This window comes from Bufo gargarizans, chromosome 5, assembly GCF_014858855.1.
Source record: "Bufo gargarizans isolate SCDJY-AF-19 chromosome 5, ASM1485885v1, whole genome shotgun sequence".
Lineage (NCBI taxonomy): Eukaryota > Metazoa > Chordata > Amphibia > Anura > Bufonidae > Bufo > Bufo gargarizans.
The window spans coordinates 440,905,901-440,928,776 of NC_058084.1; the positions used below are offsets into that span (position 1 = coordinate 440,905,901).

At 42.6% G+C, this 22,876-nt stretch overlaps 2 protein-coding genes across 2 annotated transcripts in view; both read right to left on the reverse strand.

Annotated features, from left to right (window-relative positions):
- LOC122939501 (nebulette-like) overlaps positions 1-3,010 on the reverse strand; it is a 64,589-nt gene extending 61,579 nt beyond the window's left edge. Inside the window, exon 1 of the mRNA XM_044295570.1 lies at positions 1,927-3,010. The gene's annotated coding sequence lies outside the window, so the exon portion shown is untranslated. The remainder of the gene's footprint in view (positions 1-1,926) is intronic.
- LOC122938274 (LIM zinc-binding domain-containing Nebulette-like) overlaps positions 2,063-22,876 on the reverse strand; it is a 110,525-nt gene continuing 89,711 nt past the window's right edge. Inside the window, exons 3-4 of the mRNA XM_044293673.1 lie at positions 13,652-13,736; positions 2,063-5,692 (exon numbers count right to left, since the gene is read on the reverse strand). Of these exons, the coding sequence (XP_044149608.1) occupies positions 5,513-5,692; positions 13,652-13,736 (265 nt within the window). The 3' untranslated portion in view covers positions 2,063-5,512. The remainder of the gene's footprint in view (positions 5,693-13,651; positions 13,737-22,876) is intronic.

A 22,876-nucleotide genomic window follows, 5' to 3' on the forward strand; every position in this document is an offset into this window, starting at 1 on the left:
CTTGAAGTGTTACATTCTGCTACCCGTATGGAAGGGACCAAAAGACAAGTCTGTGCAGCAGAGAGAGGCAGTGTATTGTGTAGCAGATAGAACTTCCTGTGACCACAGCTAAACATGTAGCTACATTGTATCTCCATTGCTGGTCACACAAAAGTCCCAGATCCTGCAGAATACACTAAAGGGAGCCTGGAAAAAAATACAGATATGCATTAGACTACCATATTAAAGGGGTTATCTAACTTCTAAAAAAAAAAAAGTTGAAAAAGCTTAAAATGCTATAAAAAAAAAAGAAATAAAATAAAATAAAGAGCTTTTACCACTTCATTCCTCCAGTGATCCAGCTTTATTACTTTGGCAGTTAGGATGAAACCACAGCACCCAGTGATCGAAGCAGTCACGTGCCCTGCCTTACTAGCATCACTACTCAGCGCTGCACCATGATGCCAGTGTCATGGCATGTGATTGGCTGCAGTAGTCACATGCTGGCCACTTGCAAATAAAGACTAGGAGGACTATCAAAGCACCAGCACTGGAAAACCATGGAAAAGAAGATGTTATAGAAGAAAATGTAGATCCACTGTGCCTACTGAACTTATTTGGCTTGGGTTGACTGCTAAGACTGTTATCCAGGCAGCCCCTGGTCTCCATACTTTAACCCCTATACAGGGATCTAGACTCTACTGCAGGGGAACCACCAGGCAGCTACCTTCTAGAGTAGTCTCAGTTCAGAGGCTGCTGATTCACAGGGGCTGAGAGACTCTGGTGTGTAGCACCGAAGAGTAAGGAAAGGTTGAAGTCAGGGAGAAGCCGAGTTCTGGGCAGGCAGTGTTTGTTAAATTGAGAATCAATCCAAGGGTCAGGGCAGACAACTCTGGGTGATTATGAGGAAGATGTAGAGGTAAGGCAGAGAATGGTCAAATCCAGGGACAGGCAGAGGCCAGTACACAGACAAGCAACTAGACAACTATAACCTATTGTTCAAGCACCTTGCTACAAGGGAAGGTACTTAATATACCCTAAGATACCCAGCCTTTGCCTGAGGAAAACTTAAAAGCAAGGACACTGATCCTTTAAGAGCCACCGGAGGTGATGTAGAGCACTATGAGTAAACAGAAGCAAGACAGGCACACAGCAGGCCTCGGCCTGCACAGAGTGGACGACAATGTGCTGCTCTGGCGACCATGCCCACCGGGAGGAAGTATAAACAGCAATCACCAGAACACAGGACAGAAGGTGAGCTCTTCGGTGGCCATACTCTCCAGGAGAAGAGAGCATTGTTTATGGGTATAATATATATATATATATATATATATATATATATATATATATATATATATATATTACATTTACAGGTATTTTATTTTATTTTTTTATTGTAAAAGTTGGATAACCCCATTAAAAAGGTTATTCGAATCTAAAGCCAGTAAGTAAATATACTCTAATGGACTATAGGCATCCATCTCCATTAAGTCCCACAAAATGGAGCAGCACCACCATTCCATTAAAAGTCTCCAGAACAGGAGCTCAGGACCCCTATTGTAATCATCCTGGTAGTTCCAGTGGTCAGAACCTCCAGTGATTATACATTTACCACCTACCTTGTAATCTAGTAATGGAGGATCCAATGGTATGCTAGTAGTAGACTCTAAATAAACATAAGATGTCAGCCAAAGAGCCATTCATAGCAAATGTCTCATTTCATACACATGGCTAGAAAAAAAAACTCCTTGAATAGGCATTTTCAGAACTTCCATAGACTACGTAAGGCAGGTCAAGAAGAAGATGTGAGACAGCAAAGATAAGGCCTTACCAGTCAAGTTCTATATAGATCTGTGAGTTAATGCTGACACTCCATGGTTGGAATGGCTAAATACTGGTATAATATGTCATATGAAACCATTGATAAAGTGCAAGATCTTTACTTACCAGGTGCAGTTTTGGACCAGGCTGCAATACTTCCAATTCATGGCCTTCAGCCTCATTTGAGATCATCTGCTCTAGATCAGGTTGATCCTCTGGGGCACTCGCCTTTAATATAGTATAATCATTTTGAAGTGGGTCATAAAGATAATATCTTTAAAAAAAGATTTGATTTTGTTATAATTCTTGATACGTGCATTATTTTCTCAAGTATGGGTGCTCGTATTAGGGAATTGCATGGCAAATATCTGTGCACTGTCTGATTTCCTTTCTTGTGGCTATAAACCTGAAATCCAAGCTTCAATCTAGATCTTCTCAAGAAGCTCTCTACTGGTAATATTACTGCGGTGTCAGCTATACCAAATAAAGAGAAGGTGGAGCTGAATTATAGGGAGTTTTACAGAGCCATTTATACCATACAGCTAATTACCGCACTGGTTAGAGGTGTGAAGGACAAGAGCAAACATATTTTTATAAAGGTGCACCACGGTCCAATTACTTATAATTGGAATTTTTCATCCATTGTGCACACCCCATCACAGCAACTGCTCAGGCGCTCAGTCATAATCTCTGCTTAGTGTCCGGCCCTCTGTCTTGACTGACATCTCCTTTGCCATCTAACATCACTGTTTCCAGCTCTGAAATCCTGCGCATGAGATGTGCGATGGCGCATGCGCAGAACTCTCCCGGCTATTTGCATAGACTTTAGCACTGGAATCGCTGACATCGGATGGAGTCAGCAATCAAGATGGAGGGCACAAGAGGGATCATAACCATAATATAGCCATATTGAATATATAAGCAATACATAATTACAGATAATAAATAATGCAGATACAGTCAAACCTCTCCAAAAGACCAGGACACAATTCCTTATCCAGATCAGATTTCCTGTGGCTGATTTTCAATTCCACCATATATTCAGTTCAGTTGCACATATATGGATATTGGCCATCTTCTTTAAGACCATCCCTCTAAAGGACCACTCTTCAATGCCATGTTAAGTGGTCATCTCAGAGGTTTCACTGTAATAATAATATCTCATAATGTATACGTAAAAGTACTTACTGTTCACAAAGAACCCTGCGTGCCCCCGGGTGGTTTCCCTTTCCTAATGCAGCAGTCTTCCAGATATGAGATTGATGTGGACACCAGTATGGTAGAAGGATCCTCACCCAATACCAACGTACACATTACATTCTGTACATTTATGCATGAAAATTTGGCTCAAAGTTTTACTTGAAGGGTTTGTTCAGGAGCATAACATATGAAGATGATGTGTGGCGTACTCTAAGGGTACACTCACGTGGTCAGGTTTCTGCATGCAGTTTTGGAAGCCAAAATCAGGCATTGATCATTAAAGCAGAGAATGTATTCAGGTCAGAAACCCTAAAAATAACTCTATATCTGGAGTAATACAATGCTCCGGGACTCTAGGTTTGCAATGTAAGGACTGGAGAATGAGCTGGAATGTTGTAGTGTGCTTGACAGCTCTGGTCTGATTTTGATGGAACTGTCCAGATGTAAACTGGACCACTAAATGGGTGAGGTTTAGGGCTCATGCAGACGGCCGTTCTGTGCATTGGGGACCGCAATTTGCCGTCCCCAATGCACAGGCAACATTCGTGCTGTTTCCGCAGATGCATTCATGCAAGTTCATTCAACTTGAAAGGGTCCGTGATCCATCCACACCGCAAAAAATAGTTGTTTTTTTTGCGGTTTTGCGGTGCGGAGGCATGGAGAGAAACCCTATTTGGTAGTTCTTCCGTGGGGTTCCATGCCAAGGCACCACACCTTCCGGATTGCTTACCTGTATATTGCCAGTATATTGTGGACCCACTGTTTACGGGCCACAATACCATATGCACGCACAGTGACAACGGAAAAGAAGACATACTCAACCGCAGGGAGTTAGTAGGCTAAAAATGATGCTAGATATGGTCTTCCCTGGATCTTCTTAAGGAGTCCAAAGCTGAAGTAAAAACGAATGCACTTGAAAAATGACCAATTTCTCATAGAAACCAGATTTCAGCTCTCATTTCTTGGTTCCTTAGAGAATGGAAGTGCCAACCAAATTGGTTGCTCAGATCAACTGCTCCAGTGTTACCTCTAATTAGCTTTGATGAATCTCTGCATTAGTAAGTGGCAAGTTTCTAGCTTCTTTCTTTCAACACTGAAATAAGATCTTGGGAAATATCTCTGTAGGATGTATTTCTAACAAATGGGAACTGCTTTGCCATTAGATGTGAGGAGGCAACTTTAATACTAAGCATATGTGGTCAGAAGTAGTTCTCAGCCTCTCATATAGCGGATAAATTTGCTTAGATTTTGAAAATTGAAAAAAAATGCAAAGTTGTCGAAGACCTAAAGCGTTAAGAAGAGAAGAAGAACATTTTATGTTCGCGATGCAACGTACGGACAAAGAAAATCCAGTATATGATGTGCAAGTGAGCAGATGAGCCCAATAATGTTATCCTTCACTCTTTTCATTGAGATTTAAGCAGAATCTGTGATATCTCTGTAAGGGACCATACACAGCCTGTACAGAGTACCTGCTAATTTCCCCAAATTTATTTCCGGTCCAATTCAATCGTCGGATTCGTTTCAGTCTGAATCAAAAGTGCCCCGATTGCCCTGAAAAGTCGTGTATGACATTCTGAGGTCTCTGATGATTTTTAACCTCAGGACAGCATAAGTAATGTTAACGTGACAGAGAAATATAAAGCTGCGGGGAAACGGATGGTAGCTGGTGGAAGATGCCTTCTCCTCAGTCTTCTTCTCTGTAAAATAGCGGCTGTCATTTTGTGCAATTTATTCTGGACAAATCTCAATAAGATTCAGACTCATTGGGAAATTTGCAATCGATTCAACTCCATACAAATGAGCCCGAGGAGGTCACTCTGTATGGCACCTTACTACAGAGGCACAGTATTCGGTCAATGCTTCTAGGGCAGAAAATCTCCCTCACCGAAAAACCAAAACTCTGAATACCCCTCTAGGAAATCAGAGGCACAGTGTCGGCCCATGTACTTTCTGAGGGCCTATGGTGGCTTCGGGCTGATCAGAACCTGTGGAGAACATTCATTTGGCCCTGTGCATGGGAACAAACTTGTGGATTTCACCTCGGCATGCAGAGTCGAGGACATCAATATCCTTGCTGCCATTCTTATGAGAGTTATTAAAAAAATATACAAATAAAAAAAAATCACCTGTTCTTGTGTTGTCTTCTACTTTCAGGATCTCAGAAAACTGCCGCCAGGAATTTTTTAACCATTAGTCCCTCTCTTCAGGATTTACTGAGTTGGCGGACATGTTGGTTGTCACCCTCCTTTACTGAATCGGCTATAAATAAGGAATGTCTTAATATCATTTTTAATAATTGGATTAAAAAGTAAGAATGTAGGAGGTAGATGTGCTGGTAATTAAAGGTGAAGAACACCTAGATATCTGTGGAATAAATGGTTGGTAGGGTCATCGATATATATATATATGTACATCCAGTGTATAGACAGTATATATATATATATACAATTATATAATCTGCATTTGAACCTGACACACATTCACACACAGAGGCTCATTTACGATTTCTTCACATACCGACAGACACCACACCACCACTGCCGTGGTTCCCCCATTTTATAGGGACTACTGCCGCACATACGTTACTGATCTGCTCTTGAGTTTTTTTGAGTCTCTGCAGCTCGGGTGTGTCTGTGACAATGCTGAAGCCTCGTCCTTTACTTTCCTCAAAGTCTCTCTTGTATTTTACCTACAATAGGAAATATAAAAAAATAAAAATAAAATAAAAAGTCATCATGGCGCTGGCACTTGCATTACTTCTCTAGCATGCAATCTACAGGTAAACAGCAAGACATAGTTACATAGTTAGCACTGCAGAAAAAAAGACAAAGTCCGTCAAGTTCAACCAACGGATATTTATTCCTTAACCCTTTCATGACCGGGCCTAAAAAAATTAATGTTTGTGATTTTGTGCACATGGTGGTTTAATGATCCTAACTTTTTTATTTGTTTGACTACCAAAATAATTTTTGCTTTGTTTTTTACTTGACACTTAGGACTTATTAGCTTGTTTTTTTTTTTTTTGATATTTTTATTCCTTTTTTTTAGGTTTAATTTGGCGGGAAACAGCAAAATCTGATTAAAAAGTTGTTTTTTTATTATAGCTTTTTATTATTGTTGCAATGGTTTCCCTATTTTGTGAAGATCATTTGGATGTATAACACGTATAGGTTTGAGTAAACATGGCGACTACGGTGACTGTTTCTGTTAGTGAGGGCATTTTTTAATTTTAATTTTTTTTTACATTTTTTTATTTGTATTTTTTATTATTATTTTTAAAAGACCACTGGAGGACGCTGCCCTTTTTTTTTTTTACCTTTTCTGCCCCACTGTTTCCACTGTAACTGGGGCATCCACAGGAGCTCCAGTTATAGGGGGAAAACAGCCCCCTGTGGGGGCGGAGCTGATCAGGGTCCAATAGAGCTGCTTCCTGCTCTCCCTCCCTGCGCTCCTGTAGCGATGTACAGCGCTGGGATTAAAGAGCTGCCTGACCGTTAATATACGTGCCATCTACACGGGGTATGTGCAGATAGAACACATATAATCAGTGGGCAGTCGGGAAGGGGTTAATCAGCCGTCCCAAGCGTCTTTCTTTTGGAGGGACAGTCCCTCTTTTTGACCCTATGTCCCTCTTTTTGATCTGAGGTATAGATTTTTATTATTACATTCACAATATTGACCCAGAAAGTGTTTGTCTGGTTCCTCTCTGTATGTTTGAGCCCATTTTGTATATTTTTCTATTATTTGATGCAGTTGGGATTTTAGAAATTTCTATATTCAGATTATTTTTGTGCCATTTCATAAGAGAAAACTATTGAAGTGTATAGATCTATGTATAGAAAAATTTATCTTTTAGACAATGAACCATAAGTGTCCCTCTTTAATCTTTGATTGAAGCGGGGTGTTATATACCAATTATTTTCCTTTCCCTTTAAGACGCATAAAAATTATACATATTGGAATTTTTGCCATTGATCCCCTCTGATATGTCACTGTCCATGTTGTGGGACGATTTGTGCACTTCTAATTATTTGGTGGCTGCAAATATGAGCTGAAGGTTTTTCAGGTTCGCCTGGCATTAAGGTGAATGGGGCCCGTCGCAAACTTGCGGTTCGCGAACATTTGATCGCGAACCGTCCCGGGCGACGTTCATCCATCACGTGCTTTGTGGTGTGAATGCACCCCTAGTCTCCCAAAAAGGTGAACGATCTCAACCAGTGACTGGCTGAGTGGGCATTTCTAGCATGTCAAGAGGGATCAAGAAGCAGATAGCAGTCTATATCCGGCCTACTCAGATACTATTCTATAGTATAACCACTCGCCACTTCTAAGAATAAAATCCGAAATTAAAGATTAATACATTGGCACAGGTTACTGGCTTTTGAAGCAAAGCTATGGCTCATATGTGAACAGAATTTAAAGGGGTATTCTCGTCTAGAATAAATTCCCAAAAGGGTTGCTTTCCACATCTAGGACCCCCACTATTGAGACACATGTGTTCCGTTATTTGAGATGGAAACGAAAAGTCCTGCATGCGGGACTTTTTTGGTCAGTCTAAAATAAAAACGGATCTCAGACAAAAATGGCTAAAATGGATGCCAAATGTGAATAACGGGGGCTTTAAATACAGGATCCGTTTTTTTTTACTTTTTGACAGATCAGAAGAGCAAAAAATAAACAGAGATGTGAACCCGGCCTTATACACAGACTCAAGTAAGTTGAATAACTTTGCTTGGATTGCATTCACAATTCTAATGGTCGTTCGTAGAAACAGTCGACAAACTTGTTGTCACACACAGTCAGAGCTTGGCTCCTGTAATGCAGCGAGACAACTCTGGGGGTCATTTATTAAGACCACGTTTTAGATGCCGATCTTAATAACCCCTATAGCTGGCGGTGGATACGCAGAAGTTATGATCAGGCGCCAGCCTCTACATAACTTCTGCGGATCCTACGCCAGTCTAAATGTAAGAAAGCTTCCGTGCCGTCTTACACTTAGACCTTTTCCTACGCCTAAAACAGGCATAGAAAATGATGAATGAGACGGGCCTATGGCCTGTCCCCTTCCCCACCCAATTTATTAGACCTGGCGTGAGTGGGGAAAAGTTGCAGATTGTGGCGCAAATAAATTTTACACCACAATCTGTGCCAGAAATATGCCTAATATAGGTGTATTTCTGCATAGTAAATGACCCCCTATTTCTTTCTATATCAGGACTACAGAACAGGGCCTGATGTAAAGAGAAGACTTCCCAGAGAAAAGACTCATTCACATGTCCGTGTCTGGGCTTAAATCTGTGAGCAGGAAGGATCCGTGTTGGGTCCATGTGTCCGTTTTTTGCTGTCCGTGTGCCATGCGTGTTTCACTGACATTGCACAGCCGAAAAATTATATTCAAAGCATCTCTTCCTAATGGTTCTTAAAACACAGATGCAACACGGGTGGCGTCCGTTTTGCATCTGTGGTTTTCACGGACTCATAGACTATAATGGGAGCGATGGATCCATGAACACAGACAAAATAGAGCTAAAAACACGAATCCATGGACCCTGCTAACACACCGATGTCTGAATACACACATTAAAATGAATGGGGACGCGCGCTGTCCGTGGAGAACGCGTGCAGCACACATCCGTGAAACACTGATGTGTGAATGAGGCTTAAGCTAGCAAGGAATGCTGGGAGATTTCAGCCCTGAAGCCTGCAGGTATTTGAATGTACAGCCTACACTTTGGGATCAGTACCAGCCAAGGAATCTATTGGCAAAGGAACTTTATATGAAGAGATTCTGTATGTAAATTGTGACATGGTGTTAAAGGATGGGCAATGGACACGCACTGTAAGAAGAGCATAGCCACGGTGATTAGATTTTTTACATTTATGAGAAAATTATAGAAATCCTTTCTTTTTGGACAAACATCAAGCTGTCCTGCCAAGTAGATGAAAACTAATCTCTGCAAATCGTAAAATTCATCGGGGGATAAGCCGTGCTTTGGTGAAGATCCTGTGTATTGGGCATGCACGCTGAATTTTTAATATTTCTAAATATATAGTGTACGTGGCAAACGTAACGCTGTCATGATGAGCCTGAGTCATTGCTACTGTCAAACATAAGCCCATATCCTTCCAAGTAAGAACACACAGCGCTCCGAAACATATGTGCCCTATTATGTCACTGTAAAGAAGAGATGTGGCAGCTGCTAAGGGGTTTTCCTTCATTTTGTGGACAACCCATCAATGTATGAATGTTAGGAGTCTGACTTCTGGAACCCCTGCCGACTAGCAGACAGCAGGGGTTGTAGTGCTGCAATATTCCTACCCATGTGGTAATTTCAGGTACTGCACCCCAGCCACACTCCGCTTACTTCTTAAGGGCTCATGCACATGAACGTATTTTGTTTCCGTTTCCGTTCTTTTACAGGTCTGTATGCAGAACCATTCACTTCAATGGGGCTTGAAAAAAAAAACGAGACGACTCTGTGTGCATTCTGTGTCCGTATGTCCGCATATCCGTTCTGCAGAAAAATTAGAACATGTCCTATTCTTGTCTGTTTTGCGGATTGTTACAATGTATCCGCAGAAAACCGGATGCAATACGGATGTCACACAGATGTCATATGTTTTTCTTTTGCGGATCTGGGACATTGATGGCATATAGCTAGGATATGCCCCCAATGTCTGATAGGTGCAGGTGCCTTGGCTACTTCCGTAAGCCCTATAGAAGTGCGCTTCCCATTCATTTCAATGGGACTTCCGAAAATAGCCGTGCGCACCACTTGGCTATTTTCAGCGCTTCCATAGGAATAAATGGAGGGCAGCCAAGCCAGGCTTTGTTCTAAGTATACCTCCGGGACCCGCACCTATCAGACATTGGGGGCATATCCTATCCTTCAAGGCCTCATGCACACGACCGTATATATTTTGCGGTCTGCAAAATACGGATACCGTTCATGTTGCATCCGCATTTTTTGCCGACCCATTGCTTTTCAATGGTTCCATGGTCTGCATTTTTGGGCCAAATATAGGGCATGTTCTATCTTTTTACGGAACGGACATACGAATTACGTGTACTTTCCTCATCCGTATATCCATTATGAAAAAGGATAGAAGGAGCCTATACAATGTCTTTAAATTACACTTAAATATTTAAAGGTATTTTTTATAAAGAAAAAATTTAAAAAATAAATAAAAAACTACAGATACTGCAAAAAATATCTGATGAATAATGGCACATGTATAGCTAAGCAGATTTACCATTCAGCAACAGTGACAGCCCCTGTGTGAACTGCAAAGGCCCCTTTAAATATAACCTAAAATGTTACATGTTTATCACTGGATTTATCCAAATAATGGTTGAATTGTTGTAATGACATTCTCTATATTTGCCTCCCTGCAAAAGATACATAATATCGGGGAGGAGTTCGGGACTTTTGAGACGTTTATTAATGGTGTACATAATATTTAACATTCTGAAACTCATAAAATAAAATCTGCTGTCACCAGAAAGGAAGGGTGGCATTTCCTTTTCTATTTTTGCCGTCTAAGGGCGAGCCTGAATGACTTCATTTCTGCGCCAGTCATTACATAAAGCCACAAGGTGACACTGGACTTTTCTCATGACTCAGGGAAGACTCGTGTATGAATTAACATTTACACAAGATTTTTTACATAAATTTGACAGACACATAAAATAATTATCTTTTTTCGGGGATCCTCTCTATTTTTATGAGGGGCAAAAAGATGAAAAAAGTTTATCTTAAAGATATTTTCCATATTACCTGAGGGTATGTATTTTGGTGCTCACCTTTTTTTGTTGTGCTACGTTAGCCTTTTTGATGGATAGGTCGGTGCTGCTGTTGGTGTCTGGGTCCTCTCTGGAGGACGGGACAACGAACGTAGGTGGGTGAAGGCTCTTCAGATCCCCCTTTGTGGTGACAACACTTGTTGCAAAGACACAACCCAAAATGGTACGTAATAACTTTTTTATTAAGACATATAACAGGTAGACAACGCGTTTCAGAGTTCGACCAACTCCTTTTTCAAGTCTGAGATGTTAAAAGGAAAAGCTCCAGAAAGGCCTGCACAGCTCTCTGGAGCTTCTTCTAGCATCTTAGACTTGAAATAGGAGACTGTCGAACTCTGAAACGCGTTGTCTACCTATTAGATGTGCCAACAAAGATGTTTTTACATAGCACTTTGGGTCGTGTCTTTGTGCCAAGTGTTGTCGCCACAAAGTTGGATCTGAAGTACCTTCGGCCACCTACCAGTACGTACGTTCATTGTTCTCAGGAAGGATCCAGTATATGTTATACAGTCAAACGTTTAAAATACTATGGGTCTTAACAAAGGCCCATAGCTGTTGGTAGCTCACCGAAGTTACGAAGAGGCCAGCGCCAGCCTCTCCATAACTTCGGCACATCCAGCGCCGGTTCTAAATGTAAGCCAGCTTCAGAGCCTGTCTTACATTTAGACCATTTTCTACACCTGAAACAGCCAGAGAAAATGGTAAATGAGACAGGCCTCCCGCGACCCGTCCCATTCCCCGCCAGGTCTAAAATTGTGAGCGTGGCGTACACTCCTACATACCGACACATTTCCATTAACATCCTCTTAAAGGGGACTTGTCAGCTCTCCTGACATGTATGTTTTAATAAATACTTAAATTCCCCCAAAAACTACGCGGCTGCCGCACGGATGGGGCCCGTGCATTGGGGACCACAAATTGCGGTCCTCAATGCCCGGAATGGCTGCACAACGGCCGTGTACATGAGGCCTTATAGTTATCGGCGCTGATAGGCAAAGAATGTAGGGATGTGCACTATTAAGAGGAGAATAGTAGCTCCCAGTTATGGGATGAGCAATGAATTCATACACTTCCAGGAGGAATAACAGAGGGACTAGGCATAACAGAGTTTATTATTTTATTGGTAATGCAAGTCTTTATAAAAACAGAAGTGATAGCTCCTCTCTATATAAAAAATACTGACCCAGAGCATGGTTGGGGCCTAGGACTTGCCATCTGTAGCCTTGATAGTACAGAGCAGATAAGAGAACAGCTGTAACTAGAAAAGCTACAATTTCTGGGAAAACTGTGTGAAGTGTTCTTGCCTCCACCAGTAGTCTACAACTGGAGTGGGAGGAGTAACTGGGTGGAACTGTTGTGTGGTTGGAGTGGCTGGAGTAACTGTGGAAAGGCTGGACTGGGCAGAGTAACTTCATGGAGTGGGCAGAGTAACTGTGTGGAGTGTTTGGAGTGAGTAAAGATAGTAAACATTACACTAACCAATTGATTGATCAAATTTAAAAAGTGCACATGGCAAGCTTAATAGAGTGAGAAATGCATTTCAACTTTGATTTATTTATATAGCACATTAATTGCAATGTTGTTGCCCAAAGTGCTTCACAGTTACATTAAAACATACATTTATAAAAACATTAGCAGCCGATTTGTGTAGGTGGGCTTGAAAATGAGAGAGTGGTGGCAGTTTAGAAATCATGTCCTGATTTTTCAGCTCACACTCTAGCTTTTGTCACTCTGCTGGCTGCTCACACACCTGGGTTCCTATGGCAACTCACTCTACAGCAAGGGCAGAGAAGAGCGGTTAAAAACAAACTGCTCCAACTTGCTCACTTCACTGGCGGTTGCCATCTTTAAACTGTTGTAGTTTAAAAATTATAAATCCTACAGCAAAGAGTTTTATATTGTGAGAATCACAAGACCCAGACCTACATTTTGATGTGGCGTGAGTTGCAAACAAATGGTCAAATTGTAAAAACTATCAGGACTATGGCTTAGCTGTGGACATTTTTAGTGGCAGCAGGATGGCTGAACGTTTTGATATAAGATTTGTGTAGGTGGGTTTGAAAATGAGGGAGTGGTGGCAGTTTAGAAATCATGTCCTGATTTTTCAGCTCACACTCTAGCTTTTGTCAGAACATTCCGCCATTCATTCCTATGGGACCAATTTCGCCACAAAAACGTCGATATTTTGTGAACCATTCGGCGAAACGCTCCACTAAGTAATAGCACACCAATCGGGAACAATCCGCACATTTCGGTATATTACTGTCTATGTAGCGTAAAAACTGTGGGAGGAGTTAGGGTGGTAAATTTGGCTATAATAATAAGAATATATTAGTGAGATAACAGTAAGTGGTCTTGCCATGCAAGAGGAAAGAGGACTTAATGAGATGTCTGCCGCTCTGCTATTATACTATAAGGTGATACTATGGGGGGAGATTTATGAAAACTGGTGTAAAGGAAAACTGTCTTAGTTGCCCATAGCAACCAATCAGATTCCACCTTTCAATTTTCACAGCTCCTTTGGAAAATGAAAGGTGGGATTTAATTGGTTGCTATGGGCAACTAAGCCAGTTTGACAAATCAGCAATATCTCTAGTCATTATTTCACTCAACTGCTTGCGACCAGCAGGGGGCCCCCAAGTATTTCATTGGTTTGTGTGATAGTTGCTACGTTGCCCATAGCAACCAATCAAATTCCAGCTTTTATTTTCCAAAGGAGCTCTGAAAAATTAAAGGGGGAATCTGATTGGTTTCTATGGGCAACTAAGCCAGTTTTCCTTTACACCAGTCTTGATAAATCTCCCCCACTCTGTTCAAGGGTATGGACGGTGTGCATTCAGTTACCTGACTCTGATTTTCACTCTGTTGTTTTAGTCGAAGGTTTTCTGGAGTATCTGTCACTGTGGTGAAGGACTGCTTAGGATAGTGTCTAGAAAATAAAGAAAAAAATAGTCAATGATATAGCACGCATCCATCCTGTACATTGTTACTGCAGTTTGTAATGCTAATGTAAAGTACTGCACCCTCAGTGGTTCCTGCATGAGTCAGGCATGGCCAGAGTGAGCAATCCTGGCCTAGCCCTCTCTGGAGCTCAGGGTGTGGGCTGGCCCCATCCCCTGGTTCCAGAAGATTCCAGACAGAGTAGCTGTAGAGAGGGAGGAGGAAGAATGCAGACCTCCATGTCCTCCTCTCCCCCAGACTTCAGCACCAAGCCTTGGAGCCCCATCATCTCAACGAGCTCCAGGAGATAAAAGCAAGAGAGGAGGAGGATTTGCGTGGCTACAGCATGTGAGAGAGAGAGAGCAAGGTAACTCAGCTTAAAGCATTTCAGACCCTGCTGCTTTAAAGGGGAAAAAAGTTAAGACACCCTATGCACTGCAGCCAAGGTTGCTAGATTGTAGTTGCTAGCCAGAGATTCCAATAACAGAGACTTTGGCAAGAGAAGGAGTAACCAGAGGGCCATTGCTACGACAAAATGCCTAGCTCATGCTTGGATATCTGGGAGGACTTTTTACTGTGTACAGATAATTGCTGGATATACTACAACTCCTATTGTGTAGGCTTGCTCTCTGACTCTCTTAACACCACATGTTGGCCATTGCATTTGCCCTGCCTAACACCCGCACAAAAATCAAGGCTACCACCAAAACACCATCAAGAAGGATCCCAAGCTTCAGAGAGTGTCCTTCCTTCACTGATAGCCTAAGGGAGTACACCGTGACAGATCACCATCAAGGCCACTACCACGCCCATCATCTGCTTCAACTCCTCAGGGGCCCACTGCATTACTTTGAAGCATCCCCACTTTTGGGGATCCTACATTTCCAAGGCAGTGAAAACTGGAAACGAAAGGTAGAATTCTGCTAAGAAATCATCTTCTACTTTCAAGTTCCCTCTAAGAAGTGAATGAGATAAAAAAAGCACATTAAAATTCATTAGGCTACACACTGACGTCTGCACACCATTCGGCAATTTACATGATTTCCACGCTGTCAAATAACATTTCTTCTAGGAATCTCATCATATGCTCTAGACACATTTGCAAGGCAGCAGGTATTATGAAAGAAATGATTTATGATCCTGCAAAAGAGTAATATTTATACTTATTGTCCCACCATGAAATATAATATTTATTGTATAGATCATAAGAAATGAAAAATGTTTTCCATTTTCATGGTGATAAGAAAATTATTGAAGAGTTATGATGTTTTTTTCTATGACCACAGCACCACCTAGTGGTCAACGTGTATAGCAATGTGCACATCCACCAAATGAGCTGAGAGCTGGACGACATGTACCTGCTTGGCTTGGTGTCCAGACAGACACCACTTGAAGCCGCAGCCGCAGTGCATGTCCACTCCATTCAATGGCGGTAAGCTGTGTGCAGGTCCTAGGCATCCAGCGGCTATCTCTGTGCAGAGTATTTGGCGGATTTTGACAGCATCAAAATCTAACTTATGAACATAGTCTTACAGAGTTACGGAATAACCTCTGTAATATGAAGTTTTATCTCCACAAACAAGCAAAGGAACTGGCAATTGTTTTTTGTCACCTTTGTGGCTCATAACAAAAGTTTACAGTTCACGCTGCCCCTGGTATGGGGCACAGCCTAATTTAGTCAATGTGTTACACAGTATACAAATAATTATGTTAATTATGTCTTGCAGTGCAAAAATAATGCCACCCATACAATGTCACCATAAAGTATGTAATAAAATACCCACAACACTGTCAATAACAATCCTAAGAGTGCTAAGAGAGTTAAAAGCGTTACACAGTAAGACAAAATAGCATTGTAAGAGCCCAAAAAAGAGAGTACCCAGATAATGCCACCATCATGTATCACCTACAGTGTATTAATAATAGTCTCACAGTGCCCAGATAATACCATCATATAGATGCCGCCATATAGTAGTACATATATAAAGATCTCATATGCACACTGATTACATATAGGTATGCGTACAAACAAATATGCCACACATATAGGCTGAAAAACATGCACGCTCATCAGATACAGGCACACATTCATATTAGTCACATACTGGCACAAGATATACGAACACCACACCCTATAAATGATAAATGAAAGGTGTTTTCCGACCACAGAAGTGTATGGCACATCCACAGCCCAGCTGTTTCAGTAACTCCTTGAATGGAGAGAGCCATGGACATGTGGCCACCTGTCCATTTAAAGAGGACGTTTCGGCAGGATCAACCCCAACAAACCAGGCATACTGCCTGAGAGTATTGATCCTGCTAATTAAAATGATACCTCGTCTTGTAAAAAATCGGTTGTGGAATTCCCGAGAGCCTATTTTTGGAGTGCTGGAGCCTAGCCCCTCAGTGCACCTCAGTTTCTCAGCTTTTCAGGGCTTTTTTCTTAGCAACACCACTACCACTTTTCAGAAGTCAGGTATCATTTTAATCAGCAGGATCAGCCCTACCCGGTCTGGTGTAATAGAGATGTTCCTGCTGACAGGTGCACTTTAAATCTCCATATGGCACCTTCCTCACCAAGCAGAACAGGGTCCACTAGGTAGCAGTCAAAGAGGTTCGATCCAGGGGCGTAGCTATATGAGAAGCAGGGAAGCGGCCCACCCAGGAGGAGGACTAGAAGATTTTATATTTGTCAGGGTCCCCTCAACAGTATTATACAATGACATAATATACAGTAAAAGTATATGTGATGTCACAATGTCCACATATATCACCTTCACCGACAGAGCCAGGCAGTGAAGATTAAATCAGGCCTGGCCTGGAAGTCTCGCTCCTACAGGTTTGCCTATGCAATCGGCGCAGGCGAAATACTGTACAGAAGATCGCTGGCACTTGGGCTTTGTACTGCGCATGCACCAGCACAGAAGAAGTGGAGACCGTATAGCAGAGAGAGGGGTGGCTGCAGGCGCTGGGTCCGCCTTGTTGACGTATATTTCTCACCAGCGCTGCGCTGTAATGATTGCCACCGCCGCCAATTATTGGGCCCACAAATGAACCCTTTATCCACAATCCTACCAACTATAGTCGGCCATGGCTATAAATGAAATAAGGGCAATAGAATATAAATATATTTTTATATGCAGATACACCTATAAATGAATAAATAATTATAGAAATAATATATACACATTTATTTATAGAGCGATAGACGGACACATAGATAGATATAGATAGAGATGCCCATATCCTCTGTGCAGCGGTGGCACTTGTGACAACCCACTGCTATGATCGGTAGCCCTGATCTCACATTGCTATACAAACCCATAATCCATCACATACAAGGAAGAGCGTGCTTCTCCCAGGAGCCTACCTTCTAGGAGCAAACGGTGACATATGGTGTAGGAGATGGTCAGACATATGCTCTCTGATGTCTGGGACTGCAGCCAGGCAGCACGCTACCAGAAGGGGATATTTTGTTTTTATTCGGTATGTTTTCATGACACAGATGGCCAGATATTACATCTGATGAGAAGTGACAGCCCCAGCTGATCCACCATGTCGTGGCCGAGCATTGCCACGTCTGCTCCACGGCTGTATGAGGAAAGGCACCCTGTTCTAAATTGGCAATAGCAGGAGGGGTGTAGTAACTGAGCAATAATAGTAGTCGTTATCTGGTATTCCTTCTACGTGTTTCATGAGTCACCTGCAGCAGAAGGCTGCCCTACATATCATCATCATAATCATCATCCTCCTCAGCTATAGGTAGTGCTAACCAGCTGCTTATTAGTATTATGAAATATATAGAAGCATTGGCTCCAGTTGCAGGGTGCATTTGCCTACAAATACAGATGTCACCGCCATGCTTTACACTGCCGCTTTGCTTTTTTAAATTGGCTGCTGTGTTGTAATTATAAAGGGGTGTCGTAAATAAATGGGTTATCCCATGATTAATGTAAAAAAAAAAAAAAAAAAGGACATCATATAGTACATGAAAATCTCTTTCTAACAAAGCTAGAACCAGCCCTGTACCTCACATGGATCCAGAGATCTCCTCATTCATTGTTCTGCTAGATTTAGATCAAGGTGACAGCTCAGGGGGGGTTTCCTGTAACTGTCACAGCTTGTAACAGTAAAAAGGACTAGTGGCAGTGAAGGAGGGAACTGAGCATGTGCGTCCACCTCAGCAAGGTGGTCAGAGAGATGAGGAAATTAACAGAACAGTAGGTGGCGCTATACAGATACAGGTTTTTGAATTGCTCAGAGGCTATACTAAATTTTAATTAGATGCAGTTACAAAAGTATCCAGATCCAGGTGCTGGTTTGAAAAATGTAGAATGTTTTTTGTAGGACATCCCCTATTGTCCCTTAATGTAAATCCTAAGGAATAAATACATAGTAAATTATTTTTTTAAAGGGGTTTTTGGAGACAACGAGACGTCCTCCTCTTGGTAGGTCATCAGTATCCGTTCTGTGGAGGTCCGACACCCAGGACCCCCGCCAATCAACTGTTTGAGGAGGCCGTGGCGCTCGCAGTAGCGCCACTGCCTTCTCCCTGCTTCAATGAGGCCGAGCTGCACCTAGGTCATGTGACTGATGAACATAAAGTCACATGGCCTAGGCTAAGCGGCAAGAAGACCGCTGTGCTACTGTGAGTGCCAGTGCCTTCCCAAACAGCTGATCGGCAGGGTTTTAGGGAGTCAGACGCCCACCGATCCAGAGGATATGTCATCAGAACGGTCGTTTCCTGTGTCATGAGGGACCAAAAAATAGAGAACAAGCAGGAACCTGGTAACAGCTGAAACGGGAACAGCGGGTGATCAGAGAGGTGAGACATCGTTTCATGTTTTTTTGCCATTAGGACCCTTTTTAAAAAACAAATTACTGGATAGAACCCCTCTAAAGGGGTTGTCTCACTTCAGCAAATAGCAGCGGTGGTCGTGCTTGCGCACTATAAGAAAAAGGGTCGGCCTCTCTGGTGGTCGAGACCGTGAGACTGCACATAGGCTTTTTCCTACACTGTGCTAGCACAGCCACCTCTGCTGGATTGCAGGGTGGTCGTAACCATGGAAACGAGCAGTGTATAATGTGATGGAAAAATGAATCCAGCCAGCAAAGGAGGCAATATGGACAATCACAATACATTAGTAAGTGCCTTGTATTCACTTCCTCTACATGATAAATGCCATTTGCTGAAGTGAGACAACCGCTTTAGCTATTCTATTTTCTCCACTTCTGAACAAATAATCTTTTTCATAACTCTCACTATAAATTCTGTCAAGGTCTTTCAATATGGGTGAGAGCAGAGTAACAGGATGCAGGCACAGCTCCAAAGTGGATTCATGAATTATGCAGAGAGAAAAATAAAAATGTATATGGTATACAGATTGCTTTATATTAGCCTCTGTTCAGACCACCACTAGGTTCGATAAACCGTGCTGTCACTTACGTGATGTCATAATAATCATAATGCACAAGTAATAGAATTCTGTGAGATTACAATTGTCAGAAGCTGCTTACCTACTGTTATATGTGTGATGTCATACACTGCAAGGAGAAGCCAAATACTATAACATCGTAATCAAAAGCTCCTTATACAGTGGGATGCGAAAGTTTGGGCAACCTTGTAAATGGTCATGATTTTCCTGTATAAGGGCTCTTTCACACCTGCGTTCTTTTCTTCCGGCATAGAGTTCCGTCGTCGGGGCTCTATGCCGGAAGAATCCTGATCAGTTTTATCCCAATGCATTCTGAATGGAGTAAAATCCGTTCAGGATGCATCAGGATGTCTTCAGTTCAGGACCGGAACGTTTTTTGGCCGGAGAAAATACCGCAGCATGCTGCGCTTTTTGCTCCGGCCAAAAATCCTGAACACTTGCCACAAGGCCGGATCCGGAATTAATGCCCATTGAAAGGCATTAATCCGGATCCGGCCTTAAGCTAAACGTCGTTTCGGCGCATTACCGGATCCGACGTTTAGCTTTTTCTGAATGGTTACCATGGCTGCCAGGACGCTAAAGTCCTGTTTGCCATGGTAAAGTGTAGTGGGGAGCGGGGGAGCAGTATACTTACCGTCCGTGCGGCTCCCGGGGCGCTCCAGAGTGACGTCAGGGCGCCCCACAGGCATGGATGACGTGCATGGGGCTCTCCGACGTCATTCTGGAGCGCCCCAGGAGCCGCACGGACGGTAAGTATACTGCTCCCCCTGCTCCCCACTACTACTATGGCAACCAGGACTTTAATAGCATCCTGGCTGCCATAGTAACACTGAACGCATTTTGAAGACTGATCAGTCTTCAAATGCTTTCAGTTCACTTGCGGTGTTACGGATCCGGCGGGCACTTCCGGCAAATGGAGTACACGACGGATCCGGACAACGCAAGTGTGAAAGAGACCTTAATCGTTGGTTGTTACGATAAAAAATATCAGTTAAATATATCATATAGGAGACGCACACAGTGATATCTGAGAAGTGAAATGAAGTTTATTGGATTTACAGAAAGTGTGCTATAATTGTTTAAACAAAATTAGGCAGGTGATAAATTTGGGCACCACAAAAAAGAAATGAAATCAATATTTAGTAGATCCTCCTTTTGCAGAAATTACAGCCTCTAAACGCTTCCTGTAGGTTCCAATGAGAGTCTGGATTCTGGTTGAAGGTATTTTGGACCATTCCTCTTTACAAAGCATCTTTAGTTCATTCAGGTTTGATGGCTTCCGAGCATGGACAGCTCTCTTTAAGTCACACCACAGATTTTCAATTATATTCAGGTCTGGGGATTGAAATGGCCATTCCAGAACGTTGTACTTGTTCCTCTGCATAAATGCCTTAGTGGATTTTGAGCAGTGTTTAGGGTCGTTGTCTTGTTGAAAGATCCAGCCCGGCGCAGATTCAGCTTTATCACTGATTCCTGGACATTGGTCTCCAGAATCTGCTGATACTGAGTGGAATCCATGCGTCCCTCAACTTTGACAAGATTCCCAGTCCCTGCACTGGCCACACAGCCCCACAGCATGATGGAACCAGCACCATATTTTACTGTAGGTAGCAGGTATTTTTCTTGGAAAGCTGTGTTCTTTTTCCTCCATGCATAACGCCCCTTGTTATGGCCAAATAACTCAATTTTAGTTTCATCAGTCCACAGCACCTTATTCCAAAATGAAGCTGGCTTGTCCAAATGTGCTTTAGCGGCACCTCAAGCGGAGAAAAGGCTTCCTCTGCATCACTCTCGCATACAGCATCTCCTTGTGTAAAGTGCGCCGAATGGTTGAACGATGCACAGTGACTCCATCTGCAGCAAGGTCTTTGGTGCTGGTCTGTGGGTTGCCTCTGACTGTTCTCACCATTCGTCGCTTCTGTCTATCCGAGATTTTTCTTGGTCTGCCACTTCGAGCCTTAACTTGAACTCAGCCTGTGGTCTTCCATTTCCTCAATATGTTCCTAACTGTGGAAACAGACAGCGGAAATCTCTGAGACAGCTTTCTGTATCCTTCCCCTAAACCATGATGGTGAACAATCTTTGTCTTCAGGTCATTTGAGAGTTGTTTTGAGACCCCCATGTTGCTACTCTTCAGAGAAAATTAAAAGTGGAGGGAAACTTACAATTGACCCCCTTAAATGCTCTTTCTCATAATTGGATTCACCTGTGTATGTAGGTCAGGGGTCACTGAGCTTACCAAACACATTTGAGTTCCAATAATTAGTTCTAAAGGTTTTGGAATCAATAAAATGACAACAGCGCCCAAATGTATGCAGCTGCCTAATTTTGTACAATTATAGCACACTTTCTGTAAATCCAATAAACTTCATTTCACTTCTCAGATATCACTGTGTGTGTCTCCTATATGATATATTTCACTGACATTTTTATCATAACAACCAACGATTTATACAGGAAAATCATGACGATTAACAAGGTTACCCAAACTTTCGCATCCCACTTTATATTGTTAAATATTTGATGTCATAACTTTAAGAGTAAAGTCATATACTACTCTAACATCCTAACCATCAGTTGCCTGCATATATTATGTCCTAGCATCTGTAGTATCCAGGGCTGGAGATACTTGCAAATTGTTTGTTGTTTAATGTTTGTCAAGTTATTTAAAGGGTTTATCCAAGACTATAAAAATGTCCACCATATGCCAAGCCCCTCACACTGAATATACTTACCTGTCTCTCCGCGCCACTCCTGGTCCCCGCACCGTGCGCGGATGAAAACCTCTGGTGTCGGGGGAGCAGCCAATGGCAGGCGGGGACGGGACGAGCCCCCCTAGAATCACAGGTGACGCTAGAGAGGCTCGTCCCCATCTGCCATTGGCTGCTTCCCCCGACACCAGAGGTTTTCATCCGCGCACGGGGAGAAGCAGCTGCGGCGGTGTCAGGAAGGTATTTGTTGATCAAAGCCATTAGACTTTACTGCAGTGAAGGGAATACTGCTATGATACCCTTCACACTTGAACACAACCTGGCCAGTTGTATGTCATACCAGCGTGCCTCTGTTGCAAATTACCAGCTACTATTTCAAAAGTAATATTGCAGGCAATTGATTCTGTAGAGAGAGACTTTGGTAAGATAGAGAGGAAAGAGTACCATAATTCCCATCCTCGTTCAAATCCATACAAAGCCATCTGGGGAGATTTTTTCACTGTGTATGTGAGGAACTGTGTTTTGGTACTGTTGGATTGTACTACAACTCCCATTCTGGACTTCAGTGAAAAGAGACGTTCTACATCTGTCGTGGTTACTGACTGCAACACCATTTTCTAGCCACGGCACCAACATCTCCTGCTTTGCACCCACACCAAAAACCACAAGACCAACTACCATTAGGCAGGAGCCTGAATGTAAGGTTGAGGCCCAAGGGTGTGCCCTCCTTTCACTGCCCTGGCCCTAGGAAGCGACAGAGTGAGAAAAGTGTTGAGGAAGGGTGGAGCGTGTTGTATGGGTGTATGTATGTGTATGTATTGGCGGTGCAGAGGGCGATGTGCGCAGATGTGCCCAGCACCTGTGCCCATCCGCCTCCGATATTCCCCAGGGACTCATCCATGCCCCTGTGGGAATTCATATAGTGTGGCCCGCGAATACATATACATATATACATGTGTATATATGTGATGTGCCCCTTTAAT